This window comes from Ammodytes marinus, assembly GCF_949987685.1.
Source record: "Ammodytes marinus genome assembly, chromosome: 20".
NCBI classification, from domain to species: domain Eukaryota; kingdom Metazoa; phylum Chordata; class Actinopteri; order Uranoscopiformes; family Ammodytidae; genus Ammodytes; species Ammodytes marinus.
The window spans coordinates 8,454,120-8,476,159 of record NC_137224.1 but is presented as its reverse complement, the minus strand read 5'-3'; the positions used below and the strand labels follow the sequence as shown (position 1 = coordinate 8,476,159).

The 22,040-nt window shown below is 44.7% G+C and overlaps 1 protein-coding gene across 2 annotated transcripts in view; it reads right to left on the bottom strand.

The window, feature by feature from the left end:
* The window catches only part of LOC307267364 (zinc finger MIZ domain-containing protein 1-like), a 109,513-nt gene that overhangs the window by 5,779 nt on the left and 81,694 nt on the right, over positions 1-22,040 (bottom strand). Inside the window, exons 6-17 of one of the 2 annotated variants that reach the window (XM_080049677.1) lie at positions 13,655-13,690; positions 4,477-4,618; positions 3,949-4,063; positions 3,313-3,530; positions 2,985-3,186; positions 2,315-2,590; positions 2,043-2,225; positions 1,859-1,936; positions 1,579-1,747; positions 1,347-1,488; positions 343-553; positions 3-108 (exon numbers count right to left, since the gene is read on the bottom strand). In XM_080049677.1, the coding sequence (XP_079905803.1) occupies positions 3-108; positions 343-553; positions 1,347-1,488; positions 1,579-1,747; positions 1,859-1,936; positions 2,043-2,225; positions 2,315-2,590; positions 2,985-3,186; positions 3,313-3,530; positions 3,949-4,063; positions 4,477-4,618; positions 13,655-13,690 (1,878 nt within the window). The remainder of the gene's footprint in view (positions 1-2; positions 109-342; positions 554-1,346; positions 1,489-1,578; positions 1,748-1,858; positions 1,937-2,042; positions 2,226-2,314; positions 2,591-2,984; positions 3,187-3,312; positions 3,531-3,948; positions 4,064-4,476; positions 4,619-13,654; positions 13,691-22,040) is intronic. The other variant, XM_080049678.1, reaches the window with a different exon arrangement.

The window sequence follows — 22,040 nt, the reverse complement described above, 5'->3', positions numbered from 1 at the left end:
ACCTTTGGTGATGCAGTGCTCTGCAGGCAAAAGCCTCTTTTTCAGTAAGCCCTGGAGGACCGAGCGAACTGAAGGCCTGTGGACCAGCTGCAGCACAAACAAGTGCGACTGCAGGAGAAAAACATTACAGTCACTATCACATCCTCATAAGGAGCATTAATATCATGGTTTTCCCACTTTAAACATGTGTATCCAAAGAAAAGATTTAGTTTTAAACTATGGCATTAAATATCATGTGCAGGGATATTTTTTTTATGTCTGACTTTTATTTATCTGGAAACTTCTTTTATAGTCTGAATTTGTCCAAACCTCTTTATTAGCTCCAGAGATTTGTGTACTCACACAGCAGCAGGCAGTGACCGTGATCTGGATTGTGTTCCTTCCCGGCTGGCAAACGTGTTTCAAGTGCAAGGGTTTGTGGGAGGTCTTGTTGTCGCCCCGCTCGATGGTGAGCGGCGTGGCGTTTACGCTGACTTGGACCGATGCGGGCCAGTTGGTGTTCATCTGACGGTCTTCGTGGTGGTAGCACTTGAACTGCAGCTCCAGGTCAGACCTGCACAGAGAAAAACCGACACATATACATAAGGTTGTGTTAAGGAGCATTCTGTGGAACATTGAGGACATCAGCAGTCATTTTTTACTCACCATGAAAATAGTTGCTGATGTTAAATTAAAAGTCTTATCTGAGTCACTTGGCACTTGGTCACATGCATCCCCGTCATACGATGTATAATAATAAGAATTCATGGCTGTTATTTCTACAGCATTAGGCCCATAATGTTTTTTTTACTCTACAACGGTCAATTCTGAAACAAACAGACCAACAGTGGTCAGAGGCTAAATGAAGTATAATATGATCTCACTGTTTGGCGCCAGAATAAATTCTCAAGATAAATCTCTGGGCGTGAGAGTGACTTTTGCTTGAGAGGGGAGTAAAAAGGAACTGCAATAATAGAAATCATAGAAAATGAATGCATGAATGACCTTCTCCAATTTAGCTGGGAGTGGCGACGGTTGGATTTTTAAAATAAACCTCAGCTGCAGACGGTATAACTGCACAACCTTTTCAATCTGCTTTCCAAAGGTTAAGAGGAACCTACCCAATGGGGCTTGTCTACAGGATTCTTATATGAAGCTACATTTCCCATGTCGACTGTCACAATTGAGCCAGAAAATGTTTCGTTGGAAAGGTAAGTGTCTTTACAAGCCTATATGAAATGGCAACTGTTTGCAGAGACCTTAAATAACTTAAATAGTAACTGACAATAGGGAGGACACAAGCGGATGCTACTGTATCACAAATAAGATAAATGTACTCTTTGTTGATTCTGGGCCTGAAGTCTTACCTCCACATTAGCGTCTGGTGTACAGAGGGCCGTAAGTGGAAGACGTGGTTGCTGACAGCCAGGTTATGCTCTAGCCTGAAGGGCTCTAGGACTACCCCGTCCCTCACTGGGAACGTCAGCCGCAGCTCCTCGTTGTGGTTGGCTAAATAGTTGAAGAAGAAGAATGGTTTAGAAGACCATGAACATTTAATGGAATGATTAGAAAATTAAGATTTGTTTTCCAGTTACTGACCTGGAGGGGGAGGGAGAGAGGAGATATTTGGTTTGATGTCAGGAGGGAAGGGTGGCTTCACGTCCTGGTTTGGCGACAGGTATGGAGGGATGTTGCTTCCTGGGGTCATTGGAGGAGTAGGGTTGCCTGGCACTGGCGAGTGAGGGTAGTTGCCCACAGGTCTGGGAGGCTATATTGAAGACAATCCATTAGTAAATTCAATTGTCATGGGACTACGAAAGAGGACAACCAAGAGAATGTACAATGTGAAGAAACAAAAGTCATATGAAAATGGACTTACCCCATTTATATTACCCTGGCTGTACTGATATCCACTCCCAGAGAAGTTATTTGTTTGACCATTAAAAGGTGGCTCTTGCTGTAATTTGACAAAACAGATTATTTGTACCAAAAATCTGCTGAGAACATTATAAAATAGGACAAATGGTTTATCAAATATTTGGTGATTAGCAGTATGACTGCACCTTATAGTACTGTCCCATGGCACCGCTGGGTGGCGGGTATTGGCCCTGCAGCTGCTGTCCTGGCATCCTCTGGCCAGGGTAGTTGGGGGACGGCAACGGCCTCGAGGCGTTGGGCGTGGGGTACTGCCCCTGCTGGTTAGGGAACTGGCCGTTTGGTCCATACTGTTGCCCACCATAGTTTGGCTGTGGATGCAGTGACGACAAACATATATTTAAAATATAGCAAAGGAGCCAAAACCTGAAGGTTAAAGTGTTTAACTACATCCACTCACCTCCCCTGGGTACGGCCTTTTCATGCCCTGCATACCCATGCCCTGAGGCCGGGGTCCTGCATAGCCTTGCTGGGGCATCCTTTGGCCGTGGGCCCCAAAAGGCCCCATGCTTTGACCCCTGGGCTGGTTCATTCCCATGGGGGGACCGCTCATGTTGGATGCATTCATGCCTGGGCCCATGTTCCCAGGAATGGACTGAGGGCCACGGGGTCCTGGCTGGTTCATGAACTGGCTGTTGTACGTCTGGTTTGGTCCCATCTGGAAAGAGGAACTCATCTGGAAGACAAAATGAGTTCAATGAGCCTGAGCTGACTGGTGATGTGACAAATTTGCTAGTGAAAAGATACTTTTACAAATCACAAGAGACAAACATTAATTTCAAAACGCTCTGGAAAAAAACATGAAAACATAAAGGAACTTAAGTTGAAAAGATTTTGTTATAGCTTAAATGGCCATTTGGTTCCATTACTCCTTTGGCTAATTATTTACCTATAACATTGATTTAGCCTTGTTCTATAATACCCCTAAATCCACTTTTCTCATCTCCTTATTCTAGTAGGAAAAGTAATTGAGCAAAAACAGATTCCAAAAGTAGTGTGTAATGTGCACAAAAATACAATCGTTTGTCTTATTAACACACAGTTGCTATCAGTGGTTTGTCTCGCCCTACCGGTCCGTATTGGTTCATGTCCTTGTTCTGGGTTTCCTGCATGGCGGCTACGGTTGCGGTGGCAGTGGCGGTCGCCGTGGCGGCAGCGGCAGCAACTGCAGCGGCGGCGGCAGCAGCGGCAGGCTGGGCGAAGTCCTGAGGAGGACGGGAGTGTGGAGGGATGCCCATTCCTCCAGGTCCGGCATTAGGCCCTCCAGGGTAACTATGACAAACAGCGACACAATAAGGGAATGACCATAATGCTGGAAGAGAGCTATAATTTCAAATAATCATAAGAATTACAATTTTACTCATTGCAATGGCCAGTATTAACCCACTGTCCACTTACTTGCCACCAAAGCCTCCTCCTCCAGGGTAGTTGGGTCGCCCATACATGCCCTGTTGCATGTAGCCTTGGCTGGAGTTGCCTTTGTTGGGGAACTGCTGCTGAGGGCCGGGGAACTGAGGGGAGTTCATCCCAGGATTGTTACCAGACATACCTGAGCCCATAGGGTTTCCCCCGGGGTTCATGGGATTGTTGTTGTTGGCCATGTGATTCCCCAACACCTGTTGGACAGAAGCATACAGAGAAATAAACATGTGTAAATGTAGCTTTAACTTTAATAGCCAAGAGTGTGACTGCATACTTAGCTGTTACCAACTAAATTAAGGGTACCAAGAGATGACACAAATTTTTTACCAACCCAAATTGAATGATGGAACTCAAATTAACTTGTAAAAAACTGAAATATTTCGTTTTAAATTTAAACACAAAAACCTTCAAACTGCATTGGAACAAAGATATTATTCTTTAGAGAAACTGATTTCAGAACTTAAGAGAAAAGCCCTCTGAATTTCATTTTGGGACAGTCCCCTGAGGAGACTTCCTGCAGTAGCACCTAAAAGCTACAACAATGTAATCCTATCTGATGCAGTCCACTCAGGAACACTGAGTGGACTCTGATTGACAGGTACAGGATCTCACCTGACTCTGCGACGTGTTGGTCACACCCCAGACGGTAGTCACCACCGACAACGAACCTGGAGGCTGATTGGGGTTCTGTTGCCAGGGAACTGAGTCATATGGAAAAGACCCATCACTGCAGGGAATGGACAAAAAAACACGCATTAACAAGGCAAAACAAAATGTGCTCTGCATCACTTGCCAAATATTTACTTGTACAGTATGGTGGCAAGTACATTTGCATCTGCTGAAGGACAGGTCAAAGGACAAAGGTGTTATTGTTGGATTCTAAAAATAAAGGCATGTTGTCCCTCTTCAAATGCACAAACAGAGTTGCAATTATCAATGCACGTGTAACGGGTGGTGAGGTTCTGTTCGTCCCTATTGACTGTGCTACAAGCCGTTAGTCTGGCAGTTTTTTCTGGCCACTGATTCATAGGGAACACCAGTCTCCATGTGGAGAGGTTTGCCTGTTCACACACCCAACAACGCACACACAAAACACATTTCACACACATGCCAAAAAGCGCAGCGGTGCAAAACACTGACCCGTGCGAGAGGCCGTGTGTGGGCTTCATGGTGCTCATGGGGGGCTGCATGGGCACTTTTCCTGGAGGCTCGTTCTGCCGGTTCTTCTGGTGACGGAGGAGGAGGAGACGTCCAAGCTCCTCACACCATGAGGACAGAAGAGCTGGAAAGAGACCACACAAACAAGAGTGTATCAGTGCTGTCGGACTCCTGCGGGAAATAACTGCAGAGGTAACAGCCCTCGACTGCAAGCGCTGCAACAACAAAATAACCTGCAAAAATTGATCATGAGAGAAGAAGAGGGAAGATAAAACAACAACTTAGGAACAGAAGCCTCTGTGCACATCTGGACGTACAGTTAAAAAAAACAATGGCCCGACTGAAAGAAATGATGCATACAATCTTAAAGTAGCCTATGACAAATCAGTGCAAAGAACTTCAAAACACAATCGGCGGTACAGTATGTCAGTGCGCTTAACAATGAAACATTTAACATATAAACATAGGCAGAGAAAAAAATAAAAGGAATGTTACTGAAAACATTTTAAGCAGAATTTAAGAATGTGTATAAGTTAAAAGTAAGACTTTTTTCCAAGTGCAGTTGTGTCTGTTTGTAGTTTTGTCCGTAAGTAAGTTCATTTATGAGAATAATAGGAACTTTTATCTTTTTTTATGGTGTGCTTTGTGTTTATTGGACTTTCATTAACAACTATTTACTGGAAAATTACACTAAGACTTTCTCTGGGAGAATGAATGAAAATGCAAGGTACGCAAATAATGAAAAAGATTAGCAGATTTCTAAGTAGTAAATGCTTATTTGCACATTTTTGCCAGGTGAGGGGCAGCTCTTCTTGCAACTCCTAGGTGCCACCTACACTACACAAAACTCATCTTACAATACGAAAACAAAACATAGCACCTTTATGCTGCAACGGAAAAGACTCAAGCGTCAATCCAGCATGTCACTGCAGCTCCTGGCCACCAGGGTTCACTCTGGGCCTGCAGATGGCACCCCAGCCCTTCCCTTCTGTCCACCTTCCTTAAACCTACTGTTTGGTAAGGTTTGGCTACCACAGAGCACAATTGATCGAATCATACGCTTTTCATCTGCAGTGCATGTTTTTGTACTGTGCCAACTACAAAATGCTCACTTTTCCTTTTCCCCCGTCCCTCTTGCTTCCCTTGCCTCCTTCTAGTCTCTGTCTCTGTCTCTCTGCAACGTCAGAGGAGAACGGGAATGTGGATTCAATGAAAGAGCAGGGCAGCCACCTCCTCTTATGATTCACAACACTTCTAGGCTGTCTGAGGAGCCAGCGAAGGAGGGAGGGAGGGGCGGGTAGGTGAAACAGAGTGCTCGGTGATTTCAGCTGCGGTTTGTGCAACGAAAAAAAAAAAGAAGCCACGTCAATATGACAGCAAACAGTGCAGGCTGTCCTCGCAGGCAGATCCACCCTGCTTGGTGGACGGGCCGCCACAGCATATATTACACAGAGAGAGAGAGAGAGAGAGAGAGAGAGAGAGAGAGAGAGAGAGAGAAGGTTGAGTGAGTCAGTGAGAGGAGAGATCAGGCTAATGGGGCTGATGGGAGGGAGGAACAAACAAAAGCTTCTGACTCCCATCACAAACATGGCAACCCAGAGATTTGACCACACATGAGTGCTTGCAAACTGAGACTGACACACACACAAGAAAAAAGCCTATGTTAACACACACACACACACACACACACACACACACACACACACACACACACACACACACACACACACACACACACACACACACACACACACACACACACACACACACACACACACACACACACACACACACACACACACACACACACACACACACACACACACACACACACACACACACACACACACACACAGAGGTAACATAAATAGGACACAAGATGTCCTCTCTAAGTGAGCCAAATTTCCAAGGGGAACAAAACTGAATCCCAGCAATCGACACACAAACACACACACCTCTTATCCTCTTCTCAGTGCATTGCACCCCAAAAGGCACCTCCTCTCCTTTCATTTGAACACCGAGCACACCAGCCTCACTCTGTGTAAAGATGAGGGCTGGAATACAAAAGACATGTACAGATGGTGCCAGCAGTATCCCTGCCTCTCCCGCTCTCTCTCCCCCTCCCTTCCCTCCCACTCCTTTAAAAGCAGCACGGGGCTCAGGCACAGAGGCAGCTGGGTTTTTCCTCCTTCCAACCCGCTGATGCTCCCTCTCTTTTCTCCTTTTTCCTCCTGTTCTTGGCAAGGCAGGTGCCAGGAGGACAGGCTGTGCTGTACCTCCAGAGGCTTGTTCTGACTTTACCACACTTTGGTTGACTGCAATAGGCCTCCCAGGTGCTCTTCTCCTAGAAAAACACAACTCTCGCAGGTAGATGCGCAAATTTGCAGGTTAGTTTTAATCAAACACAACAGGATCCAAGCTTGGCTAAAAGGTTTACAGGCTTCACGTCTATGTTAGAACGTCCTACTGTGTTTCAAGCAGCACCCTCCCTCTCCCCAGACCCCCTTCTGATGGAGTGAGTTTTCAATTCAAGGACCTGGCATCCAGCCAGCATGTTACAGCTCAATTAGGTCCCATTATTCTCTTCCAACAAGGGGTAACTTGCACTTCTTCCATGTTGATAAACATGTCTCCACAATTTATCCCCTAAATGTGCCACCACGAGGCCGTTTGGCTTCGGGGACGGTATCCTCGTTTCACACCGAGGCCGGCGTCAACAGCCGCGGGACAAAAAACAGCGACGGCGTTAAGCTAAGCAGAGAAATGACAATACATATCTAAGAGAAAGAGAGTAATAGAGAAGAGGGAGAGGGAAGCGGCGGTGCTGCCACTTAAGAAGGAATTACTCTACCCCACCATTAGATAAAGGGCTTATCACCACACAAAATTACCACCTCCGCTGAGCACCAACCTGTTTATAGGAGAGGCACTCTGTCATTGAGTCAGAGGATAAACTTCAGGTTTCATATGACAGGAGGAGGAACAAACCAAGCCGTTACTCCTCACATGTCTCTCCCTCCTCCTCCCCTGTCTTCAGCCAAGCATCTCTCAGGACGGTGTGGATGATCAACACAAAAGGATTACTGTTTTTCGTCTCCTCTCCTCCCACAGACAGTCATTCAATAGACTCATCTGTATCTCTACCCGAGAAGGGTATCACCAAAACTGGTGATAACTGTCTAAGGGGTATAGCTCTTCAAAAATCAGGACTATTCGGGAGTGAATCAAACTGCCGTTTGGTTGCAACCAGAGCATCTGTTTACATTGGTCTCCCTGGCGGCAATGTTCTCTCTGTCTTCCATAAGGAGAGGAGCCTATCCTGTTTGCCTTGTAGATAGTCCCAGGGGCCCCGTGGCTGAAGTCTGAGCCGTATTGATATTCTGGTGCTCAGCTGTGCAGCCTGATGGTCAGCCACGGCGAAAAGGGCGGTAAACGCATCTGCTGGGACTGGATGGGTGGTTCGGTGGCAGGGCCTGCAGCTTCCAGCTTCACTCCCTGTCATAAAGCCCTCGGGGACAGGCATGACAAATGACGTGGACTGCCTCCCCGACAGTTGCTCAATGCTCTTCCCCGACGATGATGCTCCCCCACCCCACCTTTCACCGTACACACACACACACAGAGGACGCAGGGAGATAAACTGTGCTGATTAAATATCGTGATTCTCTTTTTCTCCCCAACAAAGGAAAAGGGACTCTGGATTAAAGGGTCAGTTCAAACCAAATTACAAAACCCAATTTTTTCCCTTACCTGTTCAGTTCAGTGGCGTCTATAGCCATTTTGATTTGCCCATGTTTTGTGAAATCAGTCTTGGAGAATTCTGTTTCTACCTCATATTCCCTACAAGTTGGTTGTTTGCACTGCAAGTTTGTGCTGCTTGTATTCTCAGGTTTCTGATACAGATAGAGATGGTTGAGAGTGAATACAACATGAGGCAGGTCTTTCCCAATGTCACTCCCCTCACAGAGTGGAAGAAAACAGTTACTGTTGTGACTATAGGCTGACTAACAATACATCCGTCTTGTGTTGCAGTGGATGCTGACCTATAAATCAAAACGTATGCCAGTTTTATGTTCTCTGGATTATCCATAGTAAGGGGGGCATTGTTTCCACAAATATGATGTTGATTTTTCAATTATGTGAGCCCAAAAGTTCAATTCCAATCATCTCCACTTAATTAGGTTACCATGGGTAAGCTGACCCATTACCTGGGCAAATGCAACCCAACCACTTATGAATTGTGACTAGTTTATGTGGGAGAGGATAACCCTAAAAAGAAATGATATGATTGGCTGGCTACCATTTAAAAAAAGTATCTCCTTCACTTGCTGCCTGCCATAAAACATTTTCCCCTTCTCTTGGATTTCTCCCTCCCTCTTTACCCTCCGTTTACTGGCAGGAGGGCAGCAGGTAAGGCAGATGCCAAGAGCTCTTATGATCCGCCTCCCTCTCTGCTCTGTATCTAATAGACACCTGCTCCCTTGTCAACCCTGGACTCCCACCCTGGCAGCGTCCCACATGGCTTGGTCACTATAACATTCTCGCAAACATGCAGCACAGCACACACACCCACAGCCATCACATCGCACTTGCATTATCAGCGGTGCTTCCTCACTTGTTCTGACACCAACTGTAAAAATGAAGTCCAATTTTTTCGCCATAAACCTGTCGGAAATTTTCACAGCCCCCGAACGGCCTGTTTGAACACATTTAGCCAGAAGGGCTGAAAGGAGAACAAAGACCAAGAGCAAACTAACAAGAACGGCTCTAGTGGGCTGTACTCTTTAGTTTCTGAGGGAGCTCTATTCACACTCTGTTCCTCCATCCCTCCCTACCTCCTTTCTCTCTCTCTCTCTCTCTCTCTCCCTCTCTCTCTCCCTCTTTGCCCAGAAAGGTTTGAATGGACACAAGCCTCCTGCAGGCCAAAGTCAATTAAAATAAGAGAGAGTCTACGGGAGCCTTGGTATCCCTGGTTACTGAAAGCACCCAAGAGGCCATGCAAAACAACCATGTTAGGTTTTTTTTGCCAAATAATTTTCTCGCTTATGTGCCTCGTAAAAGGCTTCCCGGAACTGTAAAATCCGGGGATTTACCTCCTTATATATGGAAAACTATACGAATAACTGGTTGCTATGACATTGCTTACAAAAAAAAGCCCTGTCGGTGCCAGAGTACCCAGCGTAAACTACCGGCTAAATCATAAATCATCTCCAAAACTGCCTCGCGGCTCTCCAAAAAACAGTCGCCACAGAGCCATGGATGCCCGCCTGGCAGGAATCAACCCTCTCTTTGTCTGTTCACAGATGCCACAAATTATTCATCGATGCCAGTTTAATAATGAAATGTAAGCGCCTCGTCAATCACGCACTCTATTAAAAAAGGAGCGTTTATAACAGGTTACGGACCTGTCAAGCTATGACAGAGCTGTGCTGCTTATACAGTACCGTCTTCAACACATGGTGCACATTTTAGGCTCATACCGGTCAGCCTCTATACCGGTCAGCCTCTAAGTTCTCTAACACTTGGGCATGGAAGCAAGTGTGAACTGGGTGTTGTAAAACCTAAGTCTGTAAACTGACTCCATTAGCTCAGTTGCAAAGAGTTTTATAAAAAGCCAGGCGAGTCATTTTCATGACATATTTCAGGGGGAGCGATGTTTTCAGAAGGCCGATGAAGTGGGAACTAGGATGTGTGAAGTGGGAACATGTGAATGTCGTGGTGGCTGCCATGTGGCATCAAAATGTGACATATTTACCCAGAGGGCCCTTAAATATATGCAGTTTAAGCAACTACTTTGTCGAGTGAGAATGAGCTGAAACCCAAAAGAAACAAAAGAAAAACAATGAAAGTGAGTGGTTAGCAGTGGAGATGTACGAGAGAGCAGCAACATATTGTGGACTGAAAGCATTAGCACTAACGGTCATAAAACAGCCCATCTATCTAGGCCAGACAACTGCCTCCTGTCTGCACCTCATATATGTCTGCTGTGTTGCTTTTTTCTTGCCTTATTTCCTCTCCTGCTCTCTGTCTCTCTCTCAGAAAAGTCAGGGATGTTGGAGTCTTGTCAATGAGTACTTAGGCCCGTTGCCTCATGGGGAGCCAGACTTGCTGGCTAGGCTTTATGGCCCATTTCAGAGCTGCCCCGGCTTAAATACAGCCTCCTGCTGGCCACATGGCCGCAATGTCGTGCCATGTCCATCCGGCGAGGAGAACAGGAGGGGTGGGGGGTGGGCGGGGCGGTGGGGGACGCTTGGACTCATGCCAAAAAGGTTTTACCGAGGCCACGAGCATATGTGGCCATGTGGAGGCAAGCGACACAAGGAAAAACTGAAAAATGCAGCAGATTTGGTGTTTCTGGTTTGCTGTTTGAATATCCTGCGCTCTTTGTTGTAAAAAATCAAAAGCCACTCAAGACTTCTGACGGATAAGACAGTTGGCATACAGAGAGACAAAAAGATAAGTCTGTCTATCTATCTATGGACGTATAGAAATGCAGGATTTCTTAAATAAAAACAAAAGGTTTCAAAGATATATGAAGATATTCATCACTTAAATCAAATCTGTGTTCACAGATTCAAGGGAAAGATTATACTGTATATCTATAAAGAAACCCACTTGGCACGAGCACTGAGTACCAACTGGAACCAGATACAATACACACCCCAACCCTCAAGATGATTTATGCAGATTTCGTCACTCTGACTGACATTTCTTGGTCATGGTTACACAGGAACCAAACCTCCGTCTAAGCAGGCCACTGTTTCATAAGATAATCTCTCTTGGCACACGCGACAAATCTCTTCATTAAAAACAGGGCATGCCATTCAGGGTCCCTGTAAAGCACGAAGGTGGAAATCTATAGCATTTTAACCCCCCGGTGAGAATTAATTCCTTGTGCATTAAAGCCAAACATCTCCCCCGACTCAACATTCAATCTTCAAGCTGTTACTGTATGTCGGCCCCTGCTGCACTAAGCTGATTGGGAGCAAAACTCCTTCCAAACCAACATCTTTATGTCTCAATTCAGACGTGTAAACAGTATATTAGAGCCTTTGAGGTCAAGTTTGGGAGATTTCTTAAAGGACCCCAGCAGGGGTTTATGTTTTATCGCATTTACTGAAAACCGTCTTCTTCACTTCAAAGCTTACCGTTTTGCAAACCTCTAAAATTGTGTTTTAGAATTTTGACCATCCATTTCTATTATTTTTTTGTAGTGTATGGATCAACAAGAAGCATTTTGGTCAGTCACCTTATCAAAAATGCAGCTTGAAGTATAATAAATTGGCACATTTTTCTTGCTTTCTCTTTGGTTTCTCTAAAAGGTTGTACATGTGTACAGTTACATATCTATAACTACTGTGCACACCATCTCTACCATTGTGTCCTTGAGCAAGACACTTAACCCCAAACTGCTCCAGGGGCGCTGAACTGTGGCGACCCTGCGCTCTGACCCACTCTGAAGTGTGGTAACTTGAGAGGGGATATGCGAAAAGATAAATTTCAATGTAACCAACCATTGACTAATAAAGTAACTTAACTTCACTGTTGATTGCTAAATGACAATATGAGAGTGTTCTGAGTGATTTTTATACTGTATAGAAATAAGTGGAATCTAATAAGAATATACATCAGATCAAACCTAAAAAGTGTGCCAGCTTGAACTTGAAAATGTTTAGCAAAAATATAATGCACACATGATTTGGAAATAGGGAACAAAAAAAAATAAACAATCACATTTCGCTTGGACAAGACAGATCTTAACAAAAGCTCAAATTGTCCAACTCGTGACCCTTTCAACCTGACCACAATTAGTTTTATGAAGCTTTGCCAACTTCACTGTGACGCCTGCTGCCCCAGCACACTGTGTTTTTAACCATGCACTTCTGAAACCAGATTATCAGATGAGCAGACCTGCAAAGAAGCGGCTTACAGGAGCCAGACTGTTTCCCCGAGCAACAGGCTGCTATTAACGAAGGCCCTGCCTTAAGCCCTCATCTACAATGATACTAATTAGGCACGGAGCAGATGTGCCCGGACTAGTGCCCACCTCGGGGTGCTGGGCAGGGCCGGTAGTGTCACGGCGGCATATGCTGGTGGTTGATTGACCTGCAACCTTTTCACAGTGGGCCTGGGGTCAAAGTCTCCCTTTAGAGATACAGTAGGAGCAGACCCTGGAGGAGCACCCCTCTAGGCTCATTAGAGTCTTCCATATGTGCAACAGCGCAGGGTTCGAATTAAGAGCTGTCTAATGATAAAAGAGTCAAAGACTCAGGCCAAAGAAAAACAGTGAATCTCTCAGAGCTTATCTATTTCACACAAGCCAAGATCATTCTTAAACTGGACTTTTCTTTACACAAAGTATGTATGGCCTAAGGCAGAATAAAATAAAACAATATACATTTAGAAGAAAATTTGCATTTTTTGACGTATTAATCCTACTCCTTCAAATTGGATTAAGGCATTGTTATTATGCGTATTTTCATAATTTAAAAAAAGATGTATTTGGCATTATAGGTGTCTTTTTTTAAATATACACTGTATGTTTTATTCTATGTAATTTGATTGATTCCTCATGTCTCAGTTAAGACTCTGGACATTTTTCCATATGTATACATTTCATTCAAATCAGAATCTTTACACATCAAATACATTTGTATTTGTTTTTCTTATTTCATTTTGCCATTACTGAAACTCATGTTGCATGTGTTTACCATGTATATGAAATCTAATCGGATATATACTCATTTACGCTTGTTGTCCAAGTTTACTTAAAGCGAGGGTGGGTGGTGATGGGTCGGGATAATAATAGATACAAAAAATCAAATAACCAAGAGGAACAAGGCATTAAATTAAGATTGTTAATGGCTCAAATGAACCGCAGAGAACTTAAAAGTGAACTATGATGCAGGCAAGATGATTAAAAAATGTGCGTGACATGCTTCATACTTTAAATAAAAAATGTATGTAAAAAATAAAATCCCACAGACGACACAACAGCAGCCATGTAGCTTTTTCTAAATGACCAACCAAAAGAAGCACAGCTGATGTCATGCCATGACGGCACAGTCCCTAATGTAAAGACCGTGATGAGGATGATTTGGTCGGAAATCAGCCAATGTGTATGAGTTTCCTGTGCAGCACTTCAACACACAGCAAGTACCTGAGTCAGACTGACACCTCCTGCAGCAGCTGGTTTCTGTAGGGTTCAAATTTTACATTTTACTGTACTTTACAAAACATTTTCTAAGATATTCAGGAAATGACAGACATTGGAATATGACTTACTATACTTACATACTGCGCTTGAAATAAGCAAAATAGTTGATGTAATGGAATTGTAAGTTTATATAGATAATACCTGTGCTACGTCATGGTACAACATGAAATGCAGACATTTCTGGCTATCACATCATGGTATTCCTGCTTCAAACTTAAAAAATTGCTAAAAATTATTATTATTATTATTATCATAAGTTGACCACGGAGATATGTCACCATAGGATATCTGCTAATTAAAAGAGCCAACTCTTCTCAATTGCTACTGCTCAAAATGTTACTTGAATGCATTTTTAGAGTAGTTAACAAGGTCTGATCAGAAATCAATGAAAGACAACTATGGTTCCAGCAGTTACAGGTGAGGAAGAAGAACACGTTAATATTGATTGTGACAGACTTCTATCAATGCTGTTCGAGTATTGCTGCGATCACGGTCATAGATGACTTAATGCCCCTATAATGCGCTGCTTTAGCTTCGTCCAACACTGGTCTTCGCTCAATTGGTCATCGCTCATCACCAACTCAGCCTTAGTTTTCCCGGATTGTGTGTTTTTTAGCCAGTAAAGGACACATATCTCCATCGGTAAGGTTATATGCAGGATATTTCTATTTTTCCAACTTCAACATTACACTGACAGTAGAAAACGGTATGGTCAACTGATGCAATTGCATCACATCAAACCAAAAGCTGGTGTCATCATGCTTCAACAGCACGTAAATAACATCACTGATTGTGACAGGCATCCCCTGGTATTGAATTATTTGGCTGATTCGATGTTATCAAAATTGAATGAAACTCCTATTTTGGCTTTGATTGGATGATCATAACAAGAGGTGCGAACAAGCTGTATCCTGTAATTACTTATGGCTGAGTGTTCTTTCATTAACAAGCCACGCGGAAAGAGCCCTACAAGTTCAGCAATAAGGACACAAATGGCATACACCGCTCCTGTTCCTCCAATACAGGGAACAAGAGATTCACTGAAGCCGACAAAACAACAGTAATGAATAGTTGGAAGTGACGGGTAATGTACCAGCAAGCCAGACACCTGTTTAACCAACACCTCCTGTTGCAAAACTTCTCTTGTCTTAGCATGTTGGGAACCGTTCCACAGACACATTTCAGGAAAAAACTAAAAACATTGAATATTTGCACAAATCAGGACTTTACTGTACAGCTGAACAGAGCCCCTCTTGGCTGAGAGAGAAAGCAAAGTGAACGACAAAGGAACTAACGTGCCAATTCAATACTCAAGTTAGGTCAATAGAAGACAGAATTATACTAGCTGACTTTCTGTATTCGTAGAAACTTCAATACTTTTTGGGTTGAATACTCCAAACCTGGCATGCCTACAGCCAGGGAGTATTTCATGTGCAAAATATTTAGATTTTTGTGACTTCTTTTGATGTTGAACATGAACAAAACAGGTGCTTTAGCGATCTCACCTGTTGCCTGGCGCCCCAGTAGACATGACTGGACCCTTGATAATCAGTGAATACTTGGACCTGCAAATTACTACACAGGTGGAAGGAGGCTCTGCAGTGAGCCTGCTTGGTTGGTGGTGCTGTGTGTGCTACGGAGGGGAGCGGGGTGTGATAAACTGTCTCGCTGGAGAAAGAAAAATGCCGCCCCCAAGTAGGTCAGCGCGATTCGGAGAGATAATCAAGGCCATTTTGACCCCTTCTGTGTGAGCCGTAAGTGGGTCAAACCAATGCAGCAGTCAGCTGTTGCAACTCTATCGCGCCGGGTGCTGCGAGGCACACTGTCGTCATAGGACTGTCAAACCCCATTCCGTTAGTTTAAGACGTGGCAACATGCCTGCCTGCCTGCGCCATCCAAAGCAAGAATCAACCCACTCCTATCTGTAACCAACCACCCACCCACCTACCTACCTATACCAACCCTCCCCACAAGTTCCTCTCAGCAGCAATAGCGGCGGCAGATCCACCTTCTTGTCACTGAATATACCCCCTGCAAACACAGCCCTCTTTAACTGCTGTCTCCTCCTTTTGACAGCTCACAGCTTCGCATGCTCTGTCCTATTCACGAAAGGCTCCCTCTCCACCCCCCAACCCCTTCCCATCCATGTCTAGAATGCCACCCGCATCTCAACAAGACAAACCCAGGCAATGTCCCCCTGCTTATTTCTCACTCTTCACTGCACCGAGTAAAAAGGGGGGAACTCATGTGTCTCGAAACACTTCTGAGCACAAATCTGCAACAGCAGAATAGAACAAAGGCGATACAGGGCAGCCTTAATCTGTGCACTATACTGAAGCCAGCAGCAGCTATTTTAAAGCTCTTTCTCTGTGTGTGTGTGTCTCTCTCTCTCTCTCTCTCTCTATCTAGCCCTCCCACCTTCCTCTCCTCTCTCTAACATTCTTCCTCCCCTCCCTCCCTCCCTCGTTTTTTCTCGGTGTCTCTCCCTCTCTCTGTGTTTTCCTCTCCTCTCTCCCTGCGTGTCCAGTGACTGACTGCACAATACACATCAATTATTCATGGCTGCTCTCTCCGTTTCGCAGGCAAAAACCAATCACAGATGGGAGTCATCTCTAATGGGCTCCTGCTGTACTTGCCACCGGCTTCTTTGCACTCAGGCAACAAATACCCCAGAGACAATGAGAGGGAAACGGAGAGAGAGAGAGAGAGAGAGAGAGAGAGAGAGAGGGGGGGGGATGAAATAAAAAAAGAAAAGGAAACTTCATACAGCACTAACAGCTTAAGAGGACACGCTGATGTTATTGGTCAGACAGGAAGCAAGGTACGAATCCCCACAAATAATTCAGCAAAATAAAGGAGCCGGCTTCTGCAGCAGTAGAGGGTTAAATACAGAGAGAGAGAGAGGGGAGAGAGAGATAGAGTGTGTGTGTGTGTGGGGGGGGGGTACATAGTGAGAGGAGGAGGAAAAGTAGGAGGTGGGGGGGAGGACAGGCAGAGAGGTAGAGAGAGAGAGAGAGAGAAACCAAATGCTTATCTCCTCACCTCGGATGTATGCAGCAGTTATTGATGTATCTTCTTTTTCTGTCTAGTGATCCATTGCCTGCTCTCCCCAATACACACATCACACAGAAGCAGCCACAGCCACTTCGCCAGAAGGGAGAGAGGGAGGGGTGGGGAGGGCGAGGGGAGGGGAGGAGGGAAGAGAGGAGAGGAGAAGAGAGGAGGGAAAAAAATGCAGGCAGCTCACATTTCAAACCTGCAAAGGGGGGTGGTGCCTAATGTGCTAGACTATAGCCTGTATATTGGCCCACGTCCAGAGCAACGAGTAAAAAAGAAGAAGCCTCAATCAATTCAATTTTAAGCAACGTTTGGTGGGAGTCCTGCCGGAAACGCGCCGACAGAAACGGCTCAGGTGGGTACACTTAAGCGGCGCATTCAGCCTCCCAAAAAGTTATTTGCATACAGTCGACGTAATCCGTCAAACTAGTCATTGTAATTTAGTGGCATGGAGGAGGAGGGGGCTGGGTTATTGTGGCTCCCCAAAGTGCAGGAGGGGTTGGAATCAGATAGGGGAGGGGCCAATTAGACCACATTTGTCCTTTTCAGGAGCACATGAGCCTGAGTAAGCTTTGGGATAAATAATGACACCCATATAAAACATGTAAACTGTGGACAGACACACCGCCCGAGGCAGCCAGAGAGAAAGAGAGTCTAATGTCATCCGCAAATAAAGAAATACTCACACACATCCAGCAGCGAGTCAATTGGGGGTGTTAAATTAGTGCAACCAATCTATTGGTTGACGTGAAATCACAAGCATTTAATAGGACACCCGAGGTACAATGGGAATTCATTTCAATATGCAAACATTAGAATTTTTCAAATGATTGAGATACTGAAGATGTGGATGCTACCAATCCCCCTCCCTGCTGCCAAGAAAAAACACAAAAACAGCGACAGCCACCATTGAAAGGAGGCAGCAGGACTGTCTAGCTGAGCGGCTCTTATCTCCGGTCTCTCTCTTGCCTGTATTTGCTCTCCTGGTATTTACTATCAGCTAAGCGCACGTCAGGTGACTTACAGCCCCTGCACCCCCTACTGCAAGTTGACACATCAATCATGGCCGCCCGGAGGACTTCACATCCAGTAATCACACAGTGTAAAACACACACACACACAGATTGTCCAAAGTGGACACGGTGTAGATTTACAGCAACTGTGTCACACTCATATCTCTATTATTTGGACTACAAATGATAGCAGCGGCAGCCTCACCACTATGTGAAATAAAGCTTCCACACAGGGAAAAAATAAAGTCTGCATTTAAATCTCGTTACAGATCCTTAGTTCTACACAATTCAAATCAACTTGCTTCTGACAGCCAAACAAGGTCTCTCTGGACCACCAAGAGACGCCTTTTAGACGCCTGTATTATTCTCTATTTAGGAAAAGCCGCAGCTAAACTATATGCTGAAGCAGATTTTAGTGTGGAAAGCTCCGGGAAAGAGAAATTACAGCCCTACAGGCGCTGTGTGTGTTTATCTGACCTCCGTATAGTGTGTAGAGTCGGAGACCTCCTCGTCTTGAAGTGCCACTTCACTGGAAGGCACGAAAAAAGAATGTATGATGAGCACTTCAGACTACAGTGTAGAGGAGATTTATCACTCTAGCGAACCAAAGAATTCAACCACTTCATTAAGTACAAAAAAAGCTTCATGGCAAACTTGATCTCAACTTTAAATGTCTTTGTTTTTATCCCTGTTGAAATCAGTGAGAATTTCATCTATTTTCCCCATTTTCCATTAAATGGAAGAAAATTATAAAACCGTTCAGTAGACTTTGAAACAAACTGGATTTTGTGGAGAGTAGATTGTGTTTTAAATAGAATGAACTCTTATCTTCTGTCTGATTCCAAGTCTTCACTCTGTTTAAAATGTTCCTAAAGCTCTAACTTCTACACTTAATATTTACTATGTGTATTGTACTTGATATTAAATGCTGATATGGTTTGTCGGGCTGAAGAGTTTAGAATGTCATGTTCTTTAAATATATAAAAGCCCTCTTGGTACAAACTTTCAAACTTTAAGAGATATAAATGAATTTGTCTTTGTAGATTTTCTTCAATATGAAGCAGTTACTCATTATCTAAAAACTGCAGGCAAACACAACATCCCCTCCTACTCAGGCTTTTTGCTTCCTCATGCTTGACCTGTTGGATAAAACGGAAGCACCAGTCCAAGTCCCACGGTAAAAGAGTCTCACAGTTTAAACCAACTAAACAAGATGAAACAGGATAAAGGAGAAGAAAAAATAAAACCTTGTTGCTTGGATGTTTTAATCACGCTGAAACTGTTAACCACAAAACCACGACGTCCGCTGATCAAACTCGAAAACAAACCCTTGCAAGTGTAAAGCGAGCAAAGAGACAAACGGGCCTGACAGAGCCCAACTAATTATCTGCTGAATAGCTGGTTTACCAGGCGTTTGTTACATGAGAGAATGAACGGCTCTAGGGGCTGAACCCCCCCACCAACACCCAACCACTCTTCTAAGTTGGTGCCTCCTTTCACTATTTCGACCTGAGGAATTCCAAGAGCTTGCTGAGGCGCAAACGATTAGGAATGTGCTTCTCTGACCCTCTTGGAGGGAAAAAAAAGAAGAAGTTGTGATTAAGCGTTTTGTCGACTCTCTCGAACCGGACTGAACCACCGCGGTCCTGCAGGAGGGGTGTGAGTGACACCGTTGAAATAGGCCTAACAGGGATAGTACTGTAACCCTGTGTTGAGCCAGAGAGTTAGAGAAGGGAAGGCCCTGATGAGTTTATCCACACTGAGCGAGTGATCCGCTCGGCTTTGATGTTGACACGGCTCCACGTGCGTGACTTCGCCCCGCGGTAAAACAGTCCGAGTAAATCACAGATTAATAGAGCAGGCTAATCTCATTCACAAAGAGGTCACCACTATAGCAGACATACGCCCCTCCCCCATTGCATTGTGGGACGCTTGCAAAAAGAAGGCAAAAAAGGACTACGACTGGCCGATCCCCCTGAGTACATCCATTGAAGAGGTCAGTAATGCAATTCACTGAATCACGCTCTGTGTAGAGTTTTCCATGTCCATTCTACTGGGGAGGCATTTATTAATGTACAACAAAAAGCAACAGACATCATCCAAACGATTCACTTTGCTGCAATTCAGATACATGTTAACTGATACAATCGATAGGAGGTGATAATGAAGTGTTCCTCAGGCGAGAGGAAATGTATGGCTAGTGCCATTAGGATCAAGGTCTTTCTTTGAGTTTTTGCCTTCCTAAGTGAAAATAATGTACACACTAATGTCTTAAACTGTTGGAGGCATTTCCTGATGAGTACATTTGTCAAAGCTACAACCATTTTCAGTTGTACATTGACTGTGAACATTGATTTCTCACTGCTGAAATCAACTCTCCCCTCAGCACAATCCACCCCCCCCCCCCCCCCGCTCGAAATCCCCCCATGTTCGAATAGAGGAATTTATATGACATATGACAAATGCTATTGCTTGACCACAGCATGTGTCGGAGCCAAGACAAGTTAGCCCTGGTTAAAATGGGACACCTAAACTGATTTACTGATGAGCGCTTATCCATTGACCTGATGGTCGGCGTGGCAGAGAGCCACGCTCGTAAGCACGGGAGATCTCATAGGTTACAAGATGCATGGTGCGAATAAGGAGGCTAGTGTTTTTATGGTGTAAGATTCGGCTTTAAAAACTCCAAGTTCACCGTTTTCCTCTAAGAGAACTCCCAGGGTTTGGGCAACACAAGCCCCTTTTGTTAGCAGGGATAAGGGATGAACATAAGAAGTAGAACAAGCTGGCTGCATCCGGGACAATAAAAAAAGCTTGTTATGCAACAAATGAAAGACTGTCGTTTGAATGAGAATGTGTACAAGAAAAAAGAAAAAAATAACTTTGATCCCATCAATGCTCAGATTTGAATCAATGAACTATCGTCCAAACAAAAGCCTGCAAATCACACTGCACTGAATCCCATGTCCACGCACAGACTTAAAGCTATAGTGCGTAACTTCTGTTGCCTCCATAAAGAATTCAAAGTATTTACAACAACACTGTTGGCACATCTACATGTGGTAAGCCATGCTGAGAAATACAGAGAGTTTTGTGGAGCTGATAGGCTTAATCAACTTTGTGTCAAGTCGTTTGGCGATGGCGTGAATGCAATTGACATAATCAATCTTCTCAGTTTTGTTGTCCTCAGTGATCTGTGGACACTAACTCGTCTGTTGGATGAGTGCTCACTTGCTGCCGCCATGCTGGCCCCATCATGTGACTCACTCCCCTTTCCCCCCCCTCCCCGTCTCTCGGCAACGGGCCCCTCTGGATATTGGGGAGCGGGCCCTGCCCCTGGGGCCCCGCGGGAGTGTTGTTTAAGAGCTGTTTCCCCTCGGCTGCCAGGGAGGGCTTTCTCTCCGCCTTTACAACCTCGTCCACGACTGGGGCCTCCACTCTAAAGAGCTTCTTGGGGCTTTGCAGGAGAAATGTCTCCTCAGCGCTTTTCCATTTAATATCTCTCTCTCTCTCTCTCTCTCTCTCTCTCTATGTCTCTCTCTACCTCTTTCCACGGGCCTCTCCTCTCAAAAATATTCATGCATATACAGGTACATAATTGTCCATGAAATGCACTCTGGGATGCTGCCTAGACCTCCACAACTTGTTTCCAAATGACTACTGTTGCAGGAAATTATTCAGAGAGAGAATCAATTGGCAAACTTATCTAAGCCCATGAAGTAGGGCCTGAGATTTGATTAAGCATTAAGTAGAATTAGAACATTTGGCAGAGGGAGTTAATTGCGGGCAGGAGATTGATTCTCCTCCCTGTGGCTGACATGGGAGTGACATTGCGTGATTTGAAGCCTCACATTACCACGCATATAAGCAGAGATGCCATAAATCAGACAAGGGAAACACACACAAGTGAAAATTCAAACAATATGTGGGCTCCAACTTTAACGTCCCAGTCGACTTCAGAGCTGCCCAGCGGAGAGGCCGAGAAGCACAGAAGCAATTGCACAACCCTGCTGCTTTCCTCGTAACGCAAGACAGGTGGAGAACACAAATCAAAGAACCGTAAAGGAGCACAAAATATTCCTGTTATCTTGCGTGCTGCTGACAGCCTATACATCTTCATTCCCATCTCGCTTCAGCATGCTTTTTCGCCAGCTTGATAACAACATTTAGCAGTATACATCTGTCCCGACTATCCATCACCGCGCCAAGATGGCGGTGCCGTATGAAAACAGGAACTCATCATCACTGATACAGTAGTA